This window comes from Euprymna scolopes, chromosome 46, assembly GCF_053919585.1.
Source record: "Euprymna scolopes isolate OS-2025 chromosome 46, ASM5391958v1, whole genome shotgun sequence".
In the NCBI taxonomy this organism is placed as follows: Eukaryota; Metazoa; Mollusca; class Cephalopoda; order Sepiida; family Sepiolidae; genus Euprymna; species Euprymna scolopes.
In genome coordinates this window covers 18191166-18219076 of record NC_136527.1, presented here as the reverse complement: position 1 = coordinate 18219076, position 27911 = coordinate 18191166, and the positions used below count along the sequence as shown (strand labels likewise).

Genomic DNA, 27911 nt, shown 5'->3' with positions numbered 1-27911 from the left:
AATAAAAAATAACAATTTAAAAAATCTTTTAAAAAGGTTCAAATCTTTTAAAATAAATTCAACGAAAATAAATTTAAAAAAAAAAATAAATAACAATTTAAAGAATCTTTTAAAAAGGTTCAAATCTTTTAAAATAAATTCAACGAAATAAATAAATTCAACGAAAATAAATTAAAAAAAAGGATAAAAAATAACAATTTAAAGCATCTTTTAAAAAGGTTCAAATCTTTTAAAATAATAAAAATAATCTTTTTAAACAATGAAAAAAAAACATCTTTAATAAAAAAGTGCTGTTCAACAAAAATAAATTAAAAAAAGAATAAAAAATAACAATTTAAAAAATCTTTTAAAAAGGTTCAAATCTTTTAAAATAAATTCAACGAAAATAAATTTAAAAAAAAAAATAAATAACAATTTAAAGAATCTTTTAAAATAAATTCAACGAAATAAATAAATTCAACAAAAATAAATTAAAAAAAAGGATAAAAAATAACAATTTAAAGAATCTTTTAAAAAGGTTCAAATCTTTTAAAATAATAAAAATCTTTAATAAAAAAAGTACAGTTAAGCAAAAACAAATGAAAAAAGGATAAAAAAACAGTAAAAATTTAAAGAATCTTTTTTAAAAAGTACAAATAATCTTTTTAAACAACAAAATAATAAAAAATAAAAAAAAGTTGTTTGTTAATTCAATGCACATTATTTATTCAAACATAAAAAAATATACGAAAAGAAAAAAAAAACGGTTCTTTGTGGTAAAATTTGAAAATTGTTTTTGAAGACAATTTGCGAAAATTAAGTTCTGGCAAATTTGCCAAAGCTTTTCAGTTTTCAGAAAATAATTACCTCCCTTTAGTTATGATTCAGACTCTACAATTTCTTATTGTGCAAAATTCAATTTTCACTAATTGTCTCGGAAAACTATTTTTATTAATAATAAATTTTCCAACTCCTTGGTTTTCATAATTTTTGGATATGTTCATTACTGCAACATGACTATTTAGTACCTATTTACTATGCCTCCCCACGGGACAGAGTTAGACACCAGGGTCGTTTTTTAACGTGGAGAAAAGGTAAAAAAATAAAAATTGTCTCAGTCATGAAGGATTTCTCCTCCACCGAAAGAGAACAAGAAATAGAAGTGCAGCATCTGAAGAACAGATGGTATTTATTTGCTCCCCCACCGAGCAAATTAGGCACAAGGCCGATTTTTAATGTGAGGAGTGAAGGGAGGGGGAAGGGAAAAAGGGGACCAGCTCCCGAGAGGTGGGAAATGTGATCTTGGCCTGAAGGCCAAGAAATCATTTATGTGAATAGTTTTTGGATTATTTCACATCTGTCATTTCTCTTTGGCAAATAGACTACAGAGGAATTTTCTTTCTAAGTATTAATTCTTTTTTAATTAAAAAAGAAGGGGGGGGGGTCCTCTGAATCATTATGACAATTTAATAAACAAAATATACCGTGAAACTAGCAAATCTTTTTTTTTTTTTTTTTACAAGGTGGTCACCACTTATCAAGGCCCGGAAGCCACTCAGGGATAAGGTTATTGTAAGTACAGTACGTTAGTGTGGATATTTTAGAGTGTCTACTTAAGGGGGCGGTCCATCAGGAATTTGTTTACGTTGAACTTGAAGACATCCAAGTTGTAGTCAGGAGGGAAGCAGGCAGACTGAACAGAGTTCCACAGGCATGCAGTTCTTAGAAATAAGCTTTGTTCATGGAATGGAGTGGGGAAAGTTTTTGACAGTGGATTCAGCTAGACGGGTGTTTTTTGTAAAAGATTGGCGAGGGGGAACCAGAGATTGGAGTTCAGACGAGCACCTGCCATGGAAATAACGATAAAACAAAGATAGGCTGTGGCAGAGAGGTTGCAGGGAAGAGAAAAAAAAAGTGAAAATGTCTCTGTGTGTACATTTCCCTACCAAACTACTCTGTCAATTTTCAGTCTACAGACCCGAGATTTGACATAAGGGGAATTGAAGTTTGGGAAAATATTTTTAATCGGTTTTCAGCCAGAAATTTGACTCTCAAGTGGTCAAAGTTCAACGATTTGACCTTTGAAAACTCTACCAAACTCTTTTGGGTCTAAACACTTGAATTTTTAGATGTCGGTTCCTTGGACATGGATCCAACTTTTTAATTTGATTTTAGCCTAAAACAATAAATGTTAAGGGATCAAAATCTGGGTCAAAATTTAAAAAAGTTGACCTTGGCAGTCTCTACCAAATTACTCAGCCAATTTCTTGTCTAAACATTTGAAATTTTACATAGTGTATTCAGACATAGGGCAAGCTTTTTAATCATATTTTTGGCCAAAAATTTGGCTGCCAAGGGGTCAAAGTTCAAAAGATTTGACCTTTTAGGCCTCTAGCATACTATTCAGCCAGTTTTGGGTCTAAACATTTGAAATTTTACATAAAGTGTATTCAGACATGCAGCAAGTTTTTTAAGCAGTTTTTGGGTGAAAATTTGGCTGCCAAAGGCTCAAAGTTGAAAGAATTGACCTTTGCAGACTCTACCAAACTCTCACCGCCAATTTTGGGTCTAAACACTTGAAATTTTAGATGTAGGTTACCTGGACATGAGTCAAACTTTTTAATATATACATATGCACATAAAGTTATGAACAGTACATACGGCCTGAGCAAAACCGTACTATATAAAATAAAAAAGCATAGTAGTTTCTTTCCATAAAGACCAATTAATTACACTATCAATTTATTTATTTATTTTTTTTTGTCATCGCAAAACTTGATATATTTCAGGTTCTATATAAAAACAAATTTGGTAAATAGTATCTTCTACTAAATACTAGTGTTGGATCGATTAATCAAGACTCGGACCTTTTGGGTGTATCAGAAAAATTTGTCGTACTGGTAACGATATGGTCGACAAATTGATTTTTTTTTAAATATATCGTTTTAAGCAAAAACAATATTACGTACTTAATTGTCATGTTGAAAATAGTAACATATCCAAAAATTATGAAAATTCATTAGAGTAGTACAATTGCTATTGTGTTTTTAATAAAAATAAGTGCATCGCTATAGACAAAATGTTGCAACTATGACACAAGTAATCGGAAATATTATTTTCGGAGTTATCTCCCCTGTGTATAGCTGCCTATTGTATAACGTCTAAAAAATACAGTTTTACCCAATTTTTGATAAATCTGTCTTGTGCTGGTTACATTCCTGTTCATTTTCATTTTACTAATTTAATACCACATCTTATATCATGTGACCTAAATTTGCCGATGTGAGAAAAAAAGCCAAAAATTTGGGACCCCTTTCATACACTAGCACTCGATTTTGCCTTCTTATTACTATAATGACGATCAATATTTCTAACCACTAAACCTTTTAGAAAAATAATTGCTGTGAGCGTAATAGAAGCTTTGCACTAATCAATAGCACACCGTAGTGACATAGCAGTGAGTACTTGCACAGTTTAATCAAAAAAAAAAAAAAAAATATTGAAAAAGTTATATTGTACGTATCCGTTATGGAATGAAGTTCTCCGGAAAAAAATTTCACTTAATTTGATCAGTATTTTTCTTTCTTTTTTTTTTTTTTTTTTTTTCTTTTTTTTTTTTTTCTTTTTTTTTTTATTGCGACAAAACAATTTGTTATGACACCGAACAAAAGGTAGCCATGTTTCGATTTTTAGATCACAAGGAAGGAAGAGAAGCTATTATTTAAAATGGGAAGGGGGGATGTCGCGCTTTAGACGGAGTTATCTCCCCATTGTGCCCCTCTCCCTTCCTCGTGGTCTAAAAATTCAAACATGACTACCTTCAGCTTAAAAAAAATACTTGATCAAATTAAGTGAATTTGTTTTGTTTTTTTGTTTTTTTTGAGAACTTCATTCCATAGCAGGTATGTACAATATAACTTTAATATTTTCATTTTTTTGATGTCTTGATTAAACTGTACAAGTACCTAGCAGTGTATGAATACCTGCCATAAACCATCCTCATAAGAATTAATATCTAATCCGTTCCAATCAGCAGATTGAATCTTCTCATTATATTCTTCATCATTCATGAATGACTTCCAACTTCTCCCATCCGATAATTGTGGCTAGTGGCCCAAGCGAAATGGCCATGAAATGGACAAGTTGAGAATTCATTCATTTGTAACCCTACAAATCGGTCATTAGCGTGACTGACTCACTTGTTAAATTAAATGTCCTGCTGTGACGATGGACCAGTCGTATCTGTCTGAGTATGAAGATCTGTCGGTTAGATGTCTTTTTGTCTACAGGGTGGTCAAAAAGTCAGGTAACATTTTAAAGAAAAACGATATTAGCAATACACGTATATTTAAGTACCATACATTGAAATATAAAATGAAACAAACATGAAATATGTTTATTTTGTTAATTGTTGTCCATTTCTCTCTATCAATCGCTGGAAGTGATTAACCACTGATTTTGTAACACGTGTAATCATGTCAGCTGATATCCGCGCAATCTCCTCTTCAATAAATAACTTTAAAGACGCTATTGTATCAGGCTTCTTGCCATAAACGCTATCCTTTACATAGCCCCAAAGCCAGAAATCAGGAGGGGTAGTTTATATATTACACTCAAATATTTAAACAAATAATATTAAACGAATAGAGATTATAATGGATCATATTGTTTTTTCTACCTTTAACATGTTACCTGACTTTTTGACCACCCTGTAGGTGAGGTGGAAAAGCATACCTGGGATTTTGGGGCGTGGTCGGCTCCTTCCTCTCTCAGAATGACGTCTTGTTCTGATCTTATTCTGGCTGGAATTTTTTTGATCTTCAGGCCCGTTTCGTTAAGGCAGACATTTAAGGCAAACACAAAAACACATGACACACAGTTCGCAATATATATAAGAAATAATCTTGTCTATTTATTTTACAAACACAAATATTAAAAAAACACTCGGCCTTTTGGCCAGGAGCAAATCATTTTTATGCAGTATTTGTTCTGGCAGATACTGCGATCAAAGACCATTGTCCTTGTGGCAATGAGTTTCTGGTCCATGTAGGGGCAACCCTATGTACCAAGAGGCTCTCACTACCAGCTCCCCTCCCTTCCCTTGGAGAGATGGTCCCTCCCCTTTCCCCTTGCCCCCCCCCCCCTCTCCACATTTTTTTTAAAACAAGGATAGGCTCGCAACGTCTCTTCTGTGGGAGAGAGGTTGCAGGGTAGAGAAAAGGGCATCCCCCACTAAGCCACGAAGTCTATTTTGTACTCTGTCAAGGCAGGATAGGCTGTTTTTAGCAGCTCCTGCCCAGATATGGCAGCAGTATTCCACCCTTGGACGTACTTGGCTTTTATTATGATTCATTTTATTATTATTATTATTATTGGCTCACAAGTAGCTTTCACACAGGTCATAAAGGATCTCTCCTTGAAAACAGCCTGTGAGCGGAACCCTTTAAATAAATTCCTGAAGATCAGAGGTTACATCAAGCAAAACATTGTGAAAATGACATTCAAGATGAGAGCAGTAGTCCAATGGATCCAAATAATACGAATAATCAATCCTCATCTCAAAAAATTCAGAAACATTCATTATAAAATCATCTTGTCTAGTTAAAAGCAAAAGCAATCGAAAAAAGAATAGTAAACAAGAAACGTAAAAGAGAACGATTAAAAACAGAAACGTCTGGTTAGTATTAAATAAATTAATGATAAACAGGACAGTAAACGTTTACGGTAACATGTATTTTTTGATCGCCCACACTCATTTAACCTCCAACCTTCAGGAGAATATCACTTTTTACAATTGATTTTTCTAAGTATTCTAACCACTGCGACATGGGTCTTCGCGTCCAAATTTCCGAGTTTGACAAGATACACCTGAAGAAGGTTGGAGATTACATCGGCCGAAACGTTGTGAAAATGATACTCAAGATGAGAACAGTAGTCCGATGAACCTAAATAATACGAATAACCAATCCTAATCTCAAAAATTCAGAAACGTCAAATTACAGATCATAATTAATTTTCACAATAAGCTCTTTAAAACTAACTATCCCTCAATTAATCATAACTACTTGTGCAGGGTTGCAGAAATACCTGTTTTAGGACCCAGGTGCGTGGCTAACTCTCTCGGTGCTGATGGACCTGTAGATCTACTCAGGTCATCCGTCTAGGAGACGAAAAGCTCTGAAGCTAAACCTGTAACTACTGGCCTCATACATTTTACCACTAAATAAAAGGGAGGGAGGCCTCTTCAGTTCTAGTTGACAACCTTCCTAGAGCTGGTGACTTGAACAAATTACTGATTTTCAAACCTAAACTGCTTAAGAAGTAGATAGGTTCGGCCTATAACCTGGCTTTCATAGGTGAACCCCCACATTCTATTTGTGGGGAAACAAAAATATACGTCATACCCCATGGCTGTCTGAAATCAAAAGAGGTCGCGGGAATCAAAATTGCATTGTGGTTCCCTTTCTTATGTCTTACTCCGTGCGAGACCCAATCACCTCCCGACAATGGTGGGCGTGGAAAGAGGCCACAACGGCCCGTGGCACTATCAAAACATCAAATCGTAGATTCCATGACCGAAGCTTCTTTCTTAGAAATGCACGCCTGTGGAACTCTGTTCCGTTTGTCTGTTTCCCACCTGACTACAACTTGGATGTCTTCAAGTCCAACATAAACAAATACCTGATAAACCGCCCCCTTAAGTAAGACACTTTATCAAATCTCCATTACTAACGATTACTACGATATTATCCCATTGGTTACTGTACACGCAATAACCTTTATTCCCGAGTGGCTTCAGAGCCTTGATAAGTGGTGACCTCCACGTAAAAAAAAAAAAAAGTACCACAATACATGAAATGTTTAACCTTAGCATAAAACAAGACGAAAAATTAAAAACAAATGATTCAACTGACAATTCATACAGGGTAGAACGATAAATTTGTCGACCTAAAATAAATGACACTCTGGAGGTTAGAGGTTCAATCCTCAGTGCTGACAGAACAAATGTATATTACAGGGTGGAATGATAAAATTGTCGCCCCTAAAGAAAACAACACCAGTTTTATTTTAAAACTTTGATTGAAAAAAATCAATATAGATAACTTGATTATGTAGTAGAACTGACATCTATTCAATGTAGCCGCATTCAGCTTCAATCACCACCTCGATACAGGTCCAGAACTGGGAGCATGCCTTTTCCACAAGCGCCAGCAGGAGTTCGACGAATAGTCGGCAGATGGCGGCGATCAGGCTGGCTTTGGTGTAGTGGGAGGTTGTGTTGGTGATTTTTTTGATGTATGACCAAACAAAGTAATCCAGCGGGTTCAGGTCAAAGGAGGGGGGGGGTAGTGAGAGCAGGGTACAAAGACGTAGCACTCCTTCTGAAGCAAAGCCTTAGTCTCTTTGAACCTGTGAGCCAGGGCTGAGTCCTGCTGCCACACCCAGGATGGCCCTCACTTGAAACCACACCAAAGACCATAACCATTGACGGAAACTTTGTTTTCATCACTCTAGGCACGTCCTTGTTATTCGTGGCAATCCAGCAATGCTTTTTGAGGGTGCTGGCAATGGTCCTGTTGTCATAACTTGAATCAGAAGAGAGCATAAGTTGTACAGTGGCGCATCTCCAATCTCGCTTGTTGAACATTTTGTCAGTTTCAGACATGATAGAAGACTCCTATCACTCTTGGGATTTATACACAACTGGCCGACTAGTAGATGGTCTGAAACAAAAAAAAAAAAAAAGGAAACCGGTTTTCATCAAACGGAAATGGAATCATGTCGTCTTTTCTAGGGCGATAATTTTATCGTCCCACTCTGTACATGTTAACTAGCATCCTCAAGTAGCTTTTGGCTTTGATAAATGGTGACTCCTTAGTGAAAACAAAAAAATATTCATGTAAATTAGAGAGAGGAGTCGTGTGAATACCATCGCATAGTCTATTGGACAAATTCAAATATCGACGGAGCTATTTTAGGCATTATTGTTATTATCAATTGTACGTGACAGGCAGTGTCGCTTTTTGCCTACTCCTCAACGTAATGTTTCACCCAATCTTGAGATCCATCATCAGGCAGGTCTACATCGAAGCAGATCTCGCTTAGAGGACAGTCCATGGGCATATTTGTAATAGTCTGCACGTCAGTGCCACAGGAACACTGAGCATCCTGTAAATTGCACCGGGATATCACCACACTCTTCAACACATCCAGGTACACTTTGGTGTTGACTTTCAAGCCGACTTCGAAGATGTGAAGTGGCATGATGTGGCCCTCACTTGAAACCACACTGAGCATAAATAGCTCCAATTGTGCAGGTTGTCTCGTGTTTTGGCAACCTTTGCTCGGAGCTCTGTTGAGTATTAACCGTTCTTTCCGGGGGGGGGGAATTCAGAGTCTGCTGGAGATCTTCTTTTGGTGTTGGGAAAACCTTGACAGCCTTATTCCATCAACGCAGGCTGAAGGATGCTGGTGTCGGAGCTCTTGTGGGATGATGTCGATATAAGGGATCGTGAACACTAGAATATCTATATATATAAAAGCGAAAGTGTATGTATGTATGTGTGTTCGCTTTTTCTGTATGTCTACAAAAGGCTTCTTCCAGAGAAGCAGTCGGTCGCTTCACAACTTTTTAAAACTTTTTATATCACATATAAATCGTAATATCTCACAGTTAACAACGAAGCTCGCATGTCTATTTAATTAGCTCGATTTCGGGAAGATAAATATTCAACATTTGTTGCTCGCCGCATATGGGTTAGTCTTTTTCCTATAACATCTTTGGAAAATAAAATTAAAAAAAAAAGCGTTCAGCAGTAAATGAAATACTATCCCGCAGTCAAACTTGCCCTCATTAACTCGGGCACCTGCCAAATCCAAGTAATTAAATAAATTCAAACATGTTTCCGTTAGCATCTCGTGGTGGGGCAATAGTTAACGTCGCACTTTTTTTTTTTCACACTTTAATTTACAACTTTGCCTCAACGGTTCGGGTTCGATCCTCAGACTTACTTTTTTTTTTACCCCCCCCCCCACCTGCACCTCCAAACACCCAGGCAACGCCGGGTACCCCTCGCTAGTTTCAATTAAAAGTCACATATGAACAGGTAAAATTATAAAGGAATAAAAGACCAATCAATAAATTTAGCTTAAATTTGCAATTTCTGAAAAAATTACAAATGCGGACTTTCTTTTTTGCGGGCACTATATATAAGTAGGTTGTAGTTTGCTTGAAGCATTGTTGAAGAAAATTATAATGTATTCAATGGTGTTGTAAATCTCAATATATTTCAGACTTATTAGTCCATTTTCAAGAGAAGACAGCGGAAGAGTGTTCAAAATTGGAAAAGTAGCCGCAGAGTTTGCCACGTGATACTGCGAAATATAGAACAAAAAATGACGTTAGGAGAACTTTAAAATAAATCAGTTGATGTTTGAAATACTTGTTGCGTTTGTGAATCAAGGGAGATGACTATTCAAGCATTTACAACACCATTGAATACAACAGAGGAAAAAAAAATTACTGTTGTTTAGAGTTAAAATTTGTGTCAAAAAGAAAAAACAAACAACAAAAAAAAAGAAATTTATTTCTTTTGTTTGCATTTAATTTTACTCTATATAAAAAAAAATCTCGCATTGTTCTTGGCTTTTAATTTTATCTCATATATATATATATATATACCACAAAAGTACATTCAATAATAAAAAACACCGTATAAAAACACTAGCAAATAAATACTGGGAACTCAAAGAAAGCGGACAGCCGATAGTCGAATGGAAAATAATAAGACAAGCTACCACGTGCAGGCATCTAGATGACCCATGTAGATTATGCCTTCATGAAAAATTTGCTATCCTGTACTTTAAAGAACCCCAACATCTATTAAACTGTAGAAGAGAAATAGCAAATAACTGTGTTCACAAAATAAAATTTACTCTAGGATAGCGATACAAAATAGTTTTAAAACTAACAAAAACAATAGAAAATAAACAAATAAACAAATAAATAAACATGAATATACATAAACGATCACACATATATGTATGTATGTATATGTGTATATACAGGTGTGTACACATATGTATATTTATATATAAACTAACAATAAAAAAAACCCCAAAAAACCCACTAACCTAGTTTTAAAACAGATCCTTTGTCCGATAAAATGCATGCCCATTGGCTGATAGGAAGCGGCACGGTGGATACTAGAAAGCTGATTGGCTAACTAAATCCTCAATAGAAGAGGACCATATAAAAAAGATAAACAATCACAGAATTCGCACATAAGCCTGAGGAATCCTAGAGTGGATGAAATGCCGAATATTCAGTGTAGCTTAATGGCCATATATATTTTATAAATTATTATAAATATATATATATATATATATATATATATATATATAAAATTTATATGATATAAAAATTACAATTAAATTTACAAAAATGATCCAAGATGGTAAAACTAAAGTATATTGTAAATATTAAAGAATTAATATTTATAAAGTTATCTCAACCAGATGTAAAAGCTCGATAAAATCAAATAGGAGATAGAGCTTATAATTTTGTATGCAAAATCCGATCCCGCATTTTGCTAATTCCTACCCTCTGATGAGAAGAAAAGTATTTCTTCGAAACTCTGCGGATTAAGGACTATCCACTTATTTAGTGTTTCCTTTTCAGATTAAATGTTTTTAACTCATTTCAAAGTGTTTTTTAACATGTTTTATTAACTGTTTGCTCCTATATATATATATATATAGAGAGAGAGAGAGAGATAGATTACATATATTTATTTTTATTTTTTTTAACATGTAAAGATAGAATAAAGGTTAAAGGGGAGATAACTCCCAAAGCTTAAATTAATAAGCTTACTTTCAGTTTTAAGCATGATTGTTGTCAGCGATTCATAATTAAAAAAAAAATTACATAAATCAACTTTAAATAACATTTCTATTGCAACAAATAATAAATAACATCAACATAATTATTAAAATAGATTTTCATTGATGTAATATGCAAATTAGGTTACTTCTTGAATGTAGATACCTTTTTTAATACATAGTATATATATATATATAATGATTGATTGCAACGTCTTGTCAGACGAATGCCACTCCCTCAGACACCTAAAAGTCCATGAGCCGAAAATTGACTTTCATCATTTCAACGCCACAGGACCATTTTAATAGACAAATGTCTGAGGGAGTATCTATACACAGATGATGTTACAGAGTCTTAGCTTTGTACGACAGCTAAGTCTCTCTCTCAGTTCAAAATGTTGAGATCCAGCAACAAGCAAGAGCAAGATAGCCAGCAACAAGTTAAACTGCAGACCAGCTTAATGCGGATACTGGTCTCCCGCTTTATGGTTTTTTAAATCAGAGATTTGCTTCTCCTAGAAAGGTTGCCTTCACCATGGCTTACGGGAGCCCTCTCCACCCCAACACACATATATATATACACAAACACACACGTGTGTGTTTGTGTGTGTATATATATATATATATATAGAGAGAGAGAGAGAGAGAGAGAGATTACATATATCTATTTTTATTTTTGGTCCAGATATATATAACATATCTGCACCAAAGTACTGTAGGTTTGCAATAACAGATGCCACATACAAATTATGTATGTTTAGACTATTAACCACTATTTTATGTACCTTAAGAATGCTATTTTATGCATATTTAGTCATTATAATAAAATCCTACATTTCATCCTAGGAACAACATCATCACAATCATCTTCAGAGGAAGTAGTTCCTATTTATAAATAATATATGGTACTTCTACAGTTTAATCAAGCAATCAAAAAATGAAAATATCAAAAAAAAAAAGGTTATGTTGCACATATCCGTTATGGAATGAAGTTCTCCGAAAAAAAATTTCACTTAATTTCATCAAGTAGTGTTTTTTTTTTTTTTTTTTTTTTTTACAGCGGAAAATCAATTTTTTATGATACAGAGCAAAAGGTTCGATTTTTAGGAAGAAAAACTAGTATTAATGATGGGGAGGAGGTGTTGGCGCTTTAACTGGAGTTATCTCCCCGTGGCATGTTTAACAAATTCCATAATGGCTGACTTCAACACGCTCTCATAAGAACTTGTTTTTCTGCTGTAAAAAAGAAAACTACTCGATCAAATGAAATGAAATGTTTTTTCTGAGATCTTCGGTCCAAAACAGATACGTACAATATAACCTTTTTTTTTTTTTTTTCATTTTTGAATGTCCTGATTAAACTGTACAAGTACCTTATATATATATATATATATATATATAGAGAGAGAGAGAGAGAAGTAAATTCTGCTAGAATAAAAGTGTATAAAAGTCTGTTTGGAATAAATATATATTGTTTGGTGTGAAAAATCAATCTAAGAGAATATTTTCAGAGGATCTTTCAAACTCAACATGTTTTTCAGACCAGTTATTGTTCTAGAAATTTACACAATGATAATCTGCCCATTAATTTTTTGGGGAGGGTTTTTCAGGTCTTTTTTTTTTTTTTTTCAAAAGAATCATTGTTCTAAAAAATTCAAGGTATTGATTGTCACACATTGCTCAACATGTTACATGTTTATTAAAATCTGTATTAATAACCTGCCCATTTTTCTTTTCTTTTCTTTTTTTTTTTTTTTAATGATTTCTCTCTTTAGTATTAACAAAGCTGGAACCCCTAATGCTGAAAGGTAGACCATTATTTTTCTTTTTCCTTCTCCCTTGTTGGTTTTTCTCTTTTATCTCTTCTGGTCATGGTTTTGGTTTTACATTTTTTTTTTTTTTTTACTTATATTCAACTAATTCTACTGACCCGATGTTGCCCAGGAGTTTTTACTTTTGTTTATTGTTTCAATTTTCAATTAGTGTTGGGACGATTGCTTTGAATCGGGGGGGGGGAGAAAAATCAGAACTTTTTGAATTGGAAAAATTTGTGCCTATTTTTCTGATGCCAAAAACGATTCTTTTAATTATCGGTTTTGATTTGATTTTGATTTAAGAAAAATTGTCGACTGGTTGTTGTAATAATAAAAAATAATCAATATTTATTTATTTTAAATTTAAAATCAATATTTATTGATTTTAAATTTAAAATCAATATTTATTGATTTTAAATTTAAAATCAATATTTATTGATTTTAAATTTCCAGTGAAACTAAAATCTATACATCATCTCCCCCCCCACCCTTGCAAATGTTTTTTTTTTTTTTTACGTTTGAGAAAATATATGAACCTTTAAATTGTTTTTAACAGTAGTGGGGACAAAAAATAAAGAATCGGAATCAGTAATTGCATTGGAATCGTCCCATCACTATTTGTAATTAAAAAAAAATTTTTAATGAAAAAAAAAATTTTTTTATTTCTTTTTCTATTTTCTTTTTTAAGGCTACAGGATGTTGTCAATTTACAACCTATTCAACTTATAACTGATCAAGATTATGAAAAAGAAAATGAATACCTCTTTGCTAAATCACTACACCCCCCCCCACCAAAAAATGAAAATCTTTGTAGGCAACTAAACATTTTTAGAATAACGTCAAGAATGAGAGTTGCGTATAGAAACGTTGTTTTAATTTGAATAAAATAAAATATGCACCAACTACGCTTGAAAGCCAAATCACAGCATAATATGAAAATAAACAAATATTTTACTTGATTGAAATTTATAACATAAATATATTTCAGAGGTATACTCCATCCTCAGTATTTTGTTTTTTCTTTTTTTCTTTTCTTCTTCCTTGCCATGTTGTAAATTTGGAGAAAGAAGTCTGTATAGAGCCACAGTTGTATTTTGATTTGTGATGAATTTCAAGCTAATAAAATATTTGTTTATTTTCCTAATATTACGTTGTGATTTGGTTTCAAGCGCACTTGATGCGTATTTTATTTTATTCAAATTTTAGAATACTTTTTTCTTTTTTGCTTTTGAAAAAGAGACATACCTCTCAAAATTTTCAAAAACAATTTTAACATCCTGGTTATATTAAACACCAAATCCATATTTATTGAGATTGTCGGACTGACTTCCTCATCTTGGTTGTTATCGTCACAACGTTTCGGCCGTTTTGACCTCCGGCCTTCATCAGGTGTTTTGTATCGAATTGGGGAACCGTTTGTTAGAAGTCTCGAACCCAACCCTTTATTATTATTACGGGGGTACCGTGTTCGGACTCCAGCTAGGCTCTGGGACATAGTTGCTGATGAAGGTCGGAGGGCAAAACGTCCGAAGCATTGTGACTATAACAACCAAGATGAGGCAGTCAGTCCGACAATCTCAATAAATGAAAACACCTCATCTCAAAAATACAGACAACTACCAAATCCATATGGTAATCTCCAAAAATACCGTTAGGGCTTACAACATGGCCGCCAGAAGAGTCACGTGATCCGGTTGATCCAAAACATGAATCGTGCAAATGGAAAACGCAGCCTTGAAGGCAAACTTTGACAAACAATCACAATTTGTTTGTATTTAATTTTTTGTTGATATAATGTTGTTATAAAAATAGGCAAACTTTGAGAAACAAATTAAATGACCGTTCTAAATAAATTATTTATTATTATGATATTGAAAAACTGTTTTTGTACTTAATTATTATGCTTGTTTGTCAAAGTTTGCTTTAAATTTGCGTTTTCCGGTTTCGTAATACGGCGATTCATGTTTTGGATCAACCGGATCACGTGACTCTTCTGGCGGCCATGTTGTAAGCCCTAACGGTATTTTTGGAGATTACCATCCATATTTACTGATTCAGTGTTTTAGAACTAGCCTCTGTGCCCGGCATTGCCCGGAGGTGTGTGTTGAGAAAAAAAAAAATGGTAGTAGGCGGGCAGGCTCGAACCTGTGACGCGAAGGCGGAAATGAAAGTAAAAGAAAATCTGATGTCTTACCAATGCTCCATGACATGACTGGAAGTGAAAAGCATTCAAATTAAACAAAGTCGATCCAACCGTTACGATTACTTGCAAAAATGGCTTGCAAAAAAGTGACCCTCTCCTTGTACAAAACTGCCCAATTGAGGGTGAAGGAATTAATGTTTTGAACACATTTTAGATATTTGTTGTCCGAAGGGCCAAGCTTCAAAAGGATACTGATGTCGTGAAAATTCGTTACCTCTGTCGAAAGTTTTAGGCGGACATACAAACATACATACATACATCTATAAATATAAAAATGTTTGTATGTGTGTTCGCTTTTTCTGTATGTCTACAAAAGGCTTCTTTCAGAGAAGCGGTCGGTCGCTTCACAACTTTTAAAACTTTTTATATCGCATATAAATCGTAATATCTCACAGTTAACAACGAAGCTCGCCTGTCTATTTAATTTGCTCGATTTTGGGAAGATAAATATTCAACATTTGTCGCTTGCCGCATGTGGGTTAGTCTTTTTCCTATAACAACTTGGGGGAAAAAAAAAACGTTCAGCAGTAAATGAAATACTATCCCACAGTCAAACTTGATCTCATTAACTCATTAAAACGGGCACCTGCCAAATCCAAGTAATTAAATAAATTCAAACGTGTTTCCGTTAGCATCTCGCGGTGGGTCAATCGTTAACGTCGCACGTTTTTTTTTTTTCACACTTTAATTTACAACTTTGCCTCAACGGTTAGGGTTCGATCCTCATACTTACTTTTTTTTTTTACCCCCCCCCCCACACCTCCAAACACCCAGGCAATGCCCCTCGCTAGTTATACCAGACAGGTGAGATTTATATTATAGACTAGCGGGGGGTACCCTGTGGTGTTTGGAGGTGTGTGTGTTAGAGTGGGCGTAGATCAAAACAACCCTGTTTTAAAAAAAAAAAACGTTGGCCGGGTGTTTGGAGGTGTAAAAAAAAAAAAGTTTTAGTAGGAAGGTAGGATTGAACCCTGAAGCTTTGACGCGAAGGTGGAAACGAAATGGAAAAAAACCCTGAGACCTACCCATCTCGCCCACGAGGGGAGAGGAAGTGATGTCGTAAGTTAACGTTTATAAAGTGAAATTGACAGGTTCAAGAAAGTTTTCACTTTTTTTATACTGAAAAGCGTAACAAAGACGCGGCGATCAAAAAGTATCTCGAAAATAGTGTGTAAAAGTCGGGCAAATTAAAAATAGACGTGACCTCCCGGTCATAACTCGTATATATTATGATTTAGGCAGCATGTAAAAAGTTTTAAGGAGTGAGCCGACCGAGAAGCCCAGCGAAACATTCGCACATACACACGAACACACATTTTCGCTTTTATATATTTTATATATTATAGATTACACTTATTTAAAAATCAAAAATACAGAAAAGATGTCATATTCTGAAAAGCATGTAAATTAACCGCATGAAATTTTATGACAAAGAATAAATAAAAGGAAGATAAGATTTACATGATTTTTGGAATATGACAGGTATGTACATCATAAAGACTTTTCTGTATTTTTTAAAAATTTATATATTAACTAGCGGGGGTACACAGCGTTGCCCGGGTGTTACGAGGTGTGTGTGCTCCTAAATCAAAAAGAAACTCAGAGGGGTGGGGGTAAAAAAAAAGTTTTGGTAACTTGGTAGGATCGAACCCGAAGTTGGAAAATAAAATGTGAAGAAAAACATGATACGTTAACCGCTCGGCCAGAATGAGTTACTAAAAGATGTTTGAATTTATTTTAAGTAAGAAGAGAATTGACAGGTGCCCGCACGGAAGTCGTAGAGTTAACATTTTGTGTGAGCGTTATGACGATGACGACAGCTATAGCTATTCAGCAGTGAACATTTTTTGCGGGACAGTTTTTAATGAGGTCAATAAACCAGTTTTTTTTTTTTACCTAACTTTGGGGAAAACCAGCTCCCCCGTTTATTGAAATGAAAGCAACCGTCTGATATGACAACAGTAAGCCGACATTGACCAAACGTTACATCGTTTTATAGAGCCGTAGGCCAGGATTCAAATCGAAAAATGAAAGCAATATAACTCGTAGATATTATAATTTCGATGTGGGCTCTCCCTACCGTGCTAGACAACTACTAACACCGGAAAGTATCCTGTACCTCTATAAGGCCACCATTCGCCTATGTATGGAGTATTGTTGTCACATCTGGGCTGGTACATCTGCTACTAGTCTCTCGCTCCTAGACAAGGTTCAAAAGAGAGTCGCAAACCTGATAGGCCCTGAACTGGCATCTAAGCTTCAGCCTCTGTCCCATCGACGAAATGTTGCATCCCTCTGCCTGTTCTAGAAGTATTTTAGTGGTGAATGCTCTGACGAACTGCAATCACTTGTGCCCCCACGACGTGAGCACCCTCGACAAACCCGACAGGCTGCTAAATCCCACCTCCACATTGTAGAGATCCCTAGATGTAAAAGATCTTTTTACTCCAGTAGTTTCTTCCCCAGAACCGCTAGACTCTGGAATTCCATTCCAGGTCCCTGCTTCCCCAACAGTACTGACGTGCAAAAGTTCAAGTGTAACGTGAACCGACATCTTGCTGCCCAAATCCCTACATAGTACCCCAGTAGTTGTTACCCGTGATAGTAGCCCCCTACACAAAAATGGCAATTTGCCTTGTTTGGGGTGAAAATGTAATAAAAAAAAAAAAAAAAAAATGTGATATAAAAAGTTTTAAAAATGAGCGACGGCCTTGAGAAGCTGCCGAAAATAATCCTTTTGTGGACATACACAAAAAGCGAACATATATACATACACACATTTTTGCTTTTAGTAGGTTAAGAAATGGGGGTCCTGGATATGACCTTAAACTATATCCAGTGGTGAGGCTCCAGCTTGTGGGCTTTGGGGAGTGTGGAGCCACCCTTTAATTACCATTGCTCCCAGGTCCACTCTGACCCGGAGTGGTAGTACCTGTTAGGGTCTCAACTATGGGTTAAATAGAAACCGACGTGAAAACAACAAATATATTCTATTAAAAAAATTTTTCTTCAAAATCTTTGGATTCGGCATTAAACAACCCAAAAAGGGTTGATATGCCGTAAAACAAAAGCAACCAACCAACCAATCCACAAGTGTAGTTTGACGTTTAAGAAAATACCTGCATATTTAACATGTTCTTTTTTTACAAAAATCAGGGGAAAATAACAATCTCATAGTTAAATAATTAGAGATTTATAAAAAATCGGAATCGGTAATTGAGCACTGAATCGGTAAAAATATTGGAATCGTCCCATTACTAATAACAAGCAAGTCTCATAGATGTGAGAAACGCAGATACACAAGAAATGGTCATAGTTTTATTATTTTACAGATTTCAACTTTTTGGGACGATGAATCGGAATCGGAAATATCAGAAGATTTGGGGAATCGAAAAAATTGATGCCTATTTCCCGATGCCAAAACAATTCTTTTGTTTTTTTGTTTTTTAATTTGATTTTGTTTAAAGCAAAATCTTCCGTTGCTGGTAAAATTGATTAGAATAATAAATATTTATTGGTTTAAAAATACTAGTGAAACTAAAATCATTAGATCATCCTCCACAAGTGTAATTTTGCGTTTCGGAAAACAGCTGCATAATTAACTTGTGTTTTTACGAAAATCGGGGGGGGGGGGGGAATGACAATCTTATAGTTAAATATTAAACATATATATATAGTATTTATTTGCTTCCCCACCAAAGCAAATTAGGCACAAGGCCGTTTTTAATGTGGGGTAAAAACCAGCTCCCCTAAAAGTAGGCAAAAAGGGGGCACTCTGGTTACCAAAAATAATAATTGTTGTCCAAGTATAGAGGGCTTCCCCTCCATTGACTGGTACAAATTACCTTAAGTGCAGCATCTGCAGAACAGATGGTATTTATTTGCTCCCCCACCGAGCAAATTAGGCACAAGGCCAATTTTTAATGTGAGGAGTGAAGGGAGGGGGAAGGGGAAAAGGGGACCAGCTCCCGAGAGGTGGGAAATGGGAGCTGGTTAAAGGTCAGGCATGTGGGGTTGCCCCCACATCTGGTCTTTGCTAGTCATAGCTAGTCATAGCTAGTCATAGCTTGCAGTATCTGCCGGAACAGATGGTATTTATTTGCTCCCCCACTGAGCAAATTAGGCACAAGGCCGTTTTTAATGTGAGGTAAAAACCAGCTCCCCTAAAAGTAGGCAAAAAGGGGGCACTCTGGTTACCAAAAATAATAATTGTCCCAGTATAGAGGGTTTCCCCTCCATTGACTGGTACAAATTATCTTAAGTGCAGCATCTGCCGGAACAGATACTACACTTTGATCCCGGCTCAGAAGGCCAAGAAGGTGTTTATTTATTTGCTTCCCCACTGAGCAAATTAGGCAGGAGGCCGTTTTTAATGTGGAGATAGGGGGAAGGGGGAGGGAAAGAGGGGATCCAGCTCCCGAGAGGAGGGAAGTGGGAGCTGGATTAGAAACTGTTGGTATGAAGGGTTGCCCCTTCAGTGACCAAGGTCAGATATGTGGGGTTACCCCCACATATGGTCTTTGCTAGTCATAGCTGGTCTGTGCTAGTCATAGCTTTGCAGTATCTGCCGGAACAGATACTACACTTTGATCTTGACGCCCGGCATACCTATTTACTATGCCTCCCCACGGGACAGAGTTAGACACCAGGGTCGTTTTTTAACGTGGAGAAAAGGTACAAAAATAAAAATTGTCTCAGTCGTGAAGGATTTCTCCTCCACCGAAAGAGAACAAGAAATGGAAGTGCAGAATCTGAAGAACAGATACTACACTTTGATCTTGACCAAAAGGCCAAGAATCAACAAACTTAAATGACAAAAAACGCTTCAAACCTCTGGTATCCCCCTCCCTCGTGTAAACATTGGTAGCAAAAACTAGTCTTTGCTTACAGTATCTGATGGAACAGATACTACACTTTGAGATATTAAATCTTTTATTCATGTTAAAAATACAGTCAAAATCAACGATGAACAAAAAACTTAGGCACATGGCCAACTCAAAAGGTGGGGATTGTGGGGGTCGTTGGTCATCCTTGTCACGCCAGAACTTTTGATCCCAGCCCGAAGGCCGAGAAAGAGTCGGAATCGGTAATTTTATCGGAATCGGAGGGAAAATATTGGAATCGTCCCATCACTAGTAACAAGCAAGTCTCACAGATGCGAGAAACACAGATACACAAGAAATGGTCACAGTTTTATTATTTTACAGATTTCAACTTAGTGGGATTTAAGATTTAGCTATTTTTTTTTTTTGTGCATCTTCAGAATAAACACAAAAATTGAAATTCACAAGATTAAATTTCCATTAAAAACCAATGTTATCGACTTATGTGATAGTAACACATTATTACATTAAGCATGTACTTTCATGATTTTATGATCCATTGATCAGCCATTATTTTTTTTTAATGTAACTTTAACAAGAGAAATAACTCACAGTTTGGCATCTTTATTATTTAAATATAATATGCAATTTCTTTGAAAACTATTTTCATTAAATTTTTCTATTTTATCATTTTTCATAATTTTTGGATATTTTACCAATTTCTTATTTCAAACAAGTGCCTTTTTTTCATGAAAACCCTCAGCATAATTTTTTTTAAATTTTTTTTTTATTTTGAGGGTCATCCTTCTCCTATGTTGGTTTCCTTTCCATGGTTGTGGTCTTCCATTTGTCCCCTTATCTATTTATATCCAATTCTGGATTTTTATACGTTGGATGGTTGTTTTTTTTTTTTTTTAATGGTTCCAATTGGAAAATGCTCCTATCATCTCGGATTCTCCTTCACCTGATATCCATTGTTTGGTCATGGAGATGAGCTGGTCCACCTCTTCATCGGCTCAACAAACTATATTCCGTCTTATATGAGCCTTTTTGGATCTATTTTTCTTCTTTTTTTTTTGCGATATATAAGCATTTTTTTTTTTTTTGTGATATATAAGCATTTTTTTTTGTGATATATAAGCATTTTTTTTTGTGATATATAAGCATTTTTTTTTTGTGATATATAAGCATTTTTTTTGTGATATATAAGCATTTTATTTTGTGATATATAAGCATTTTTTTTGCGATATATAAAGATTTTTTTTTTGTGATATATAAGCATTTTTTTGTGATATATAAGCATTTTTTTTTTGTGATATATAAGCATTTTTTTTTGTGATATATAAGCATTTTTTTGTGATATGTAAGCATTTTTTTGTGATATATAAGCATTTTTGTTTTGTGATATATAAGCATTTTTTTTTTTGTGATATATAAGCATTTTTTTTTGTGATATATAAGCATTTTTTTTTTTTTTCGATATATAAACATTTTTTTATTTTTTTGCGATATATAAACATTTTCTTTTTTTTTTTACTGTTGCTTAATTTTGTATTTAAAAAAATGTTTTCTACCTAAGCGGTGAAGAGAGTAGTTACCTCCCTTTGTATTTTTTAAAATTTATTTATTATTTTTATTTTTTAAATATTTATATATTTTATTTAACTATTTAATAAATACTAGTCTACTCGTAAAACACGTTTGAATTTATTTAATTACTTGGATTTGGCAAGTGCCCGTTTTAATGAGTTAATGAGGTCAAGTTTGACTGCGGGATAGTATTTCATTTACTGCGGAAACGCTTCCCAAGATGTTATAGGAAAAAGACTAACCCACATGCGGCGAGCGACAAATGTTGAATATTTATCTTCCCAAAGTCGAGCAAATTAAATAGACAGGCGAGCTTCGTTGTTAACTCTGAGATATTACGATTTATATGTGATATAAAAAGTTTTTAAAAGTTGTTAGGCGAGCGACCGCTTCTCTGAAAGAAGCCTTTTGTAGACATACAGAAAAAGCGAACACACATACATACATACATTTTCGCTTTTATATTTATAGATAGACTTTTATGTGCATAAATTTTTATCTATGGACACTTGTTTCTGGGTGTAACCCCTCATCAGCATGGATCAACCATCAACAAGGAACAAACTCACTACTTTTATTATAAGATCTGTTTCTATTTTTCAGCCTTTTTGAATATTATTCACACCTCATTTTAACCAATGTCATCTCTGAACTGCTTTTAGGCTCATCTTGTAAATACATGGCACAACAGATAAAGGTGTTAAGTAACAGTCTTCTGGTAGTTGTTGTTTTAGTCTTGAATCAGAATAAAAAGTTTGACCCATGTCTAAGTTACCTACATCTAAAATTTCAAGTCGTTGACATCTATCCTGATGACACGACCATCTATGGCAACACATCAAAGGCCGTAAATGACCAAGTTCTCTCTGATTCTCTCTCCTCTGATCTTGAGCATGTGGTACAATGGGGGGGGGGAGAGGTGGCTCTTTATCTGTGGCAAAATCAAAACGTAGATTCCATGAACAAAGCTTCTTTCTTAGAAGTGCACGCCTGTGGAACTCTCTTCCGTTTGCCTGTTTCTCACCTGACTACAACCTGGATGTCTTCAAGTCCAGCATAAACAAATTCCTGATGAACCGCCCCCTTTAAGTAAGACCCTTTATCAAATCTCCAATACTAACGTACTGTACACGTAATAACCCTTATCCCTGAATGGCTTCCGGGCCTTGATAAGTGGTGACCACCTTGTAAAAAAAAAAATAAATATAGAATAATCCAAAAGGTATCTGCAGCAGTGAAGGATGGCTGGCTTGCGAAGAGATTAACAGAAGCAGCAGTAGCCAAAAAATGCGCATATGCAAATTAGGAAATTTGCACGAGAAGAAAAAGGGGGAAAGAGAAAAAGGACATCACGTGCTCAGGGCAGAAACAAAGTCGATGTTGAAAAAATTGGATGTGTTAAGTCAGAAGCGAGAAATGGCTCAGGTGTGAGAATTTGAGCACCACAGCACACCCCAATATCTGCAATCAAATTATGACATTTATGTTAAACTAGCGGGGGTACCCGGCGTTGCCCGGGTGTTTGGAGGTGTGTGTATGCTCTTAAATAAAAAAAAAAAAAGCTTTGGTAGGTAGTTAGGATCAAACCCGAAGCCCTGACCCTAACCCTAACCCGAAGCCCTGAGGCGAAGTTGGAAAAAAAAAACGTGAGACGTTAACCGCTTGACCAGCAAGAAAGAGTAAGTGAAAGATGTTTGAATTTATTTAAGTAGAATTGACAGGTGCCCGCTTAATTTACGGTTTACAACGATGTAAGCAATGGCTATTCAGCAGTTAACATTTTCTGCGGGACAGTTTTTAATGAAGTGAAAACCCAACTTTGGGGAGGAAAAGCAGCTCCCCCGTTTATTAGGGGAGTGTTGTCCAAATAAAAGCAATCGTCTGATATGACGGTGAAAAGCATTGACCAAACGTTTTCATCGCTTTTTGTAGACCACCCGGCCAATTTGAATCCAGTTTTGCTTTTTTTTATACTAGCAAAAGAAACATGTGGCGATCTAAAAATCTGGATAAACTAGCGTTTAAAAGTCAGGCAAATTAAATACACATGCGACCCCCGTTGTTTAGTCGTACATATTATCATCTAGACAGTTTTAAGAAGGAGCGAGCCATCCGAGAAGCCCGACGAAAAAAACCTTTGGCAGACATACAGAAAAAATGCACACACACACACACACACACACACACACACACACACACACACACACACATTTTCGCTTTTATAGATGTAGATATTTTAAAGATGTAGATATTTTAAAGATGTAGATATTTTAAAGATGTAGATATTTTAAAGATGTAGATGTTTTAAAGATGTAGATGTTTTAAAGATGTAGATGTTTTATAGATGTAGATGTTTTATAGATGTAGATGTTTTAAAGATGTAGATATTTTAAAGATATAGATGAAAAAAAAAAAGAACTTAAATCATTAACAATGTTTTTTTTGTTTTTTTTTAATCAATTTTCACCCCAAACAAGACACAGTGCCACTTTGACGCTATCATAAGTCGTAGGGGCATTATGAAGGGAGATGAGTTGCAAGATGTTTGTTCACATTACACTTGAACTTCTGCATGCCAGTACAGTTGGGAAAGCAGTATCCCGGAAAGGAGTTCCAAAGACTTGCAGTTCTGGGGAAGAAACTATTGGAGTAAAAGGCTTTCTTACATCTACTATTTAGGGGTGGGACTTAGTTGCTTGTCAGGGGGGGGTAGTCCCGTTGAAGGGGTACAAGTGCTTGCAGTTCGTCAGAGCATTCACCATTAAAATACTTGTAGAACAGGCAGAGGGATGCAACATTTCGTCAATGGGACAGAGGCTGAAGCCTAGATGACAGTTCAGGACCTATCAGGTTGGCGACTCTCTTGAACCCTGTCCAGGAGTGAGAGACAAGCAGCAGATGCACCAGCCCAAATGTGACAACAGTACTCCATACATGGGCGAAGGGGTGGCCTTATAGAGATATAGGATACTTTCAGGCGTAAGTAGTTTTCTAGCACGGTAGAGAGAGCCACCTTCTTTGCAGCAGCGTTGCAATGCTCTCAATGTATCTATTCCAGTTCATGTTCCCTGTAAAGGTTAGGCCGAGGAGTTTAAAGGAAATACTTTCGGATAATGTGTTCTTGGCCATTGCTAATTGGTGGTAGAGAAGGTTTCTTGTCATTATTGAAGGAAATTTGTTATGTAGGGTATTCTGACATGTGGAAACAAGCTTAGTTTTACCAAATTTCCACTTCTAACGATTACTACGACATGTCCCTTTGACCACTGTACGCTCATTAGCCCTTATCCTTGAGTAGCCTCTGGGCCTTGATATGTGGTGACTCATTTGTAAAAAAAAAAAAAAATATTCAGCTTTAATAATGTAACAGAACTAATCATCTTGCAATAAACTGTAAAAAATGAATAATTAATTTCCTATTAGTTTATTTTATTGCGGACTATTATTCTCATCTTTATTGGTGGTTGTTCTTCAACGTTTCGGCCAACTATTCCTCTGGTCTTCGTCAGGTGGTAACCGCGACGGGATAGAAACTTTGAATCTCCTAACTGCATTCTCAGCAATTACTGCCATCCGTAGTTGTTGTCGTCTCACTACGTTTTTGGCCAAGTAAGCCTCTGGCCGGCTTTGGGTAGGATTGAAACCGCTATCTTCAGACAATCATCATCTGGAAACCGTAGAGATTCAACGTCTCTATCTACTGCGCCACGGGCCAAAAACGTGGTGAGACGACAACAACTATGGATGGCAGTGATTGCTGAGAATGCAGTTAAGAGATTCAAAGTTCCTATCCATCGCGGTTACCACCTGATGAAGGCCAGAAGAATAGTTGGCCGAAACGTTGTGAAACAACAACTAATAAAGATGAGAATAAAAGTCTGCAATAATTAAATTAAATAATACTCATGTCAATAATGAATTCCAATTAAATAATATATAAAAATCACACATATAATAGTTTGCAGTAAATAAACTAATATAAATAATACTCATCTCAATAATGAAATTCCAAATAATAATAATATAATTAATTTCCTGTCAGTATTTCTGATCTTCTCCGTGTGGACTACTGTTGAATTTGTTTCTGTATTGTCTATTTCAGCGACACAGTGCCTCTTCTTAATAAGACGAACAGTGAACACATGTTCGAGACGATGACTATGGAATTGGAACAACTCATGGCCAAGGTCAGTTGGAAAAAAAATATCACATCTTTATTATCTGAATTCTTTGGACTACTGTTCTCCTCCTTAGTGTTATTTTTACAACGTTTCGGTCGATGTAACCTCCGACCTTCTTCAGGTGTAAAGGGAATCTGTCTGTTGAATTTGGAAATCTATACAGAATTTCGAACAGCATCTTTTATTTAACCCATAAAGGTAGCATGTTCTTGTTCCATCAGCCATAACTGGATAGAAGTTGTAAGTAGTTTCCTTTTGTATTTTGAGTGTAGCCCGCACTGAGGATTGAACCTTCAACCACCAGAAGAACTGAACTTGCATAATTTGACCTGAATTCTCATGAATTCCTGTCACGCATGGATCGGGCGAGACCGGCAATCATCAATGTCAGCCGAGCGTTATTCAAATGTTGAAACACTAACTCGACTTTTATATTTTATTTATTTAATTTTTTTTTTTTTCTGTTATGTTTTTAGGAATTTTTAAGGTGATATTAAGGGGGCGGGGGTGATTTTTTTTATTTTCTGATTAGTTATTTATTATTTTTTTTTAATTGAATTTTTGGGAGTTTGATTAGCCAATGAAAAAGCGCTATCTAAATGGAAGCAGACCACATTCGAATTGGAAGAAAGCAACTAAACCAACAAAAAGAAAAAGCTGACAAAACAATATATTTTCAAACTTGCCAACACAACGTTTCGGTCGATGTAACCTCCGACCTTCTTCAGGTGTATATGGGAATCTTTCTGTCAAATTTGGAAATCTGTTCAGAATTTCGAACGGCATCTTTTATTTAACCCATAAAGGTAGCATGTTCTTGTTCCATCAGCCATGACTGGATAAAAGTTTTAAGCAATTTTCTATTGTATTTTGAGTGTAGCCCACACTGAGGATTGAACCTTCAACCACCAGAAGAACTGAATTTTACTTTATTGGTACTTATGTCAATGGATACTTAAATCTAAGGGAGATAACCAGCATAGACATAGCAAAAATAGGTATATTTTGCAAGGTATAATTTGGGATGCTTATTAATTGGCGTACAAAAAAACAAAAAATAAACAACCTCTGAAAATGAAACAGTGGTAATTAATCAAAAACAAAAATTGAATAAACTTGTTAATTAACGAAAATAACAAAACTTTTTTGAAGTATTTAAACAGACATTTTTTTTTTAAATTTCTGGCTATGATTAAAGTTTAATTTTTTTATTTTTCTATTCTGTAGTTTCACCTAGCAATTTAATAAACAGAATATACCGTAAAAATTGAATTTAATAATAAAAAAAAACTTGTACCGTCTTCTCTCTACCTGAGGACCTGTATTGTCATAACTTTTATTATTAAAATAAATAAACAATAAAAATTATCCATGAAATCTTTAAAATGTACAAATGTATAAAAAATAAAAAAGGAAAAAATAACGTTCAAAGATTCTGACCAAGATTTTTTTTTTTTTTTTTTTTTTACATAGGCGTCACCACTTATCAAGGCCGATAGGCCACTCAAGGATAAGGGTTAAAGCGTGTAGAGTAGTCAAAAGGACAATATAGTAATCGATAGTAATGGAATTTCGGTAAATTTGTTAACTTAAGTGGAACGGCTCATCAGAAAGTTGTTCACGTTGGACTTGAAGACAACCATATTATAGACGGCTGGAAAGCAGGAAAACGGAAAACAATTCCACAGGCGTGCAGTTCTAAGAAAGAAGCTTTCATCATGGAATCTACGTTTAGGTTTAGGCACAGATAAAGAGTGGGGAGAATTATTGATAGTGTTTTCAGCTAGTCGAGTGTTTCTTGTGAAAGTTTGGCAAGGGGGGACCATAGATTGAAGCTCAGTCGAACACTTTCCATAAAAATAACAATAAAGCAAACTCACAACATCTCTTCTGTGAGACAGAGGTTGCAGCGAAGAGAAAAGGACATCTCCCACCAGTCCACGAAGTCTATTTTGAACCCTATCAAGGCAGGACAAGTCTTTTCTAGCAGCTCCTGCCCATATGTGGCAACAGTATTCCATCCTTGGACGTATCTGGCTCTTATATAGATAGAGAATTGCATCAGCAGTGAGATATCTACTGGATCGATAGAAGGATCCGACCATTTTTCCAGCGGATAAAGTGTTTGGTTTTTTCTGTCTCTCTCTCTCTCTCTTTCAAACAAGGGAAGCATTTTTCATTGGCTAACCCGACAACAACTTCTTGATTGTTATTGACAGTTTAAATACTTCAAAATCGCCTTTAATCATGTTGATTACCTAAAATAAAGAAAAACAAATTTCTTATTTTTTATTTTTTATTTTCATTTAAAAAAATTCCAGGACTAACTTCACACTTGGCGCTTGCAGGTATAGTATTCGTGTATTTTTTTTTTTTTGCTTCGGCAATTTCTGGGGTTTCATTCAAGTATAGTTTGATCGATAACTTGTTTCCTTTTCAT

General features: G+C 35.2%; 1 protein-coding gene and 1 pseudogene across 4 annotated transcripts in view; one reads left to right on the top strand and one right to left on the bottom strand.

Moving 5' to 3' along the window:
- LOC145270053 (Golgi SNAP receptor complex member 1-like) overlaps positions 1-27911 on the top strand; it is a 109722-nt gene that overhangs the window by 51069 nt on the left and 30742 nt on the right. For all 4 annotated transcript variants that reach the window (XM_080125658.1, XM_080125656.1, XM_080125657.1 and 1 more), the window contains one exon: positions 25393-25477. In XM_080125658.1, coding sequence (XP_079981784.1) covers positions 25393-25477 — 85 coding nt within the window. The remainder of the gene's footprint in view (positions 1-25392; positions 25478-27911) is intronic.
- LOC145271873 (U2 spliceosomal RNA) lies at positions 19547-19679 on the bottom strand (annotated as a pseudogene).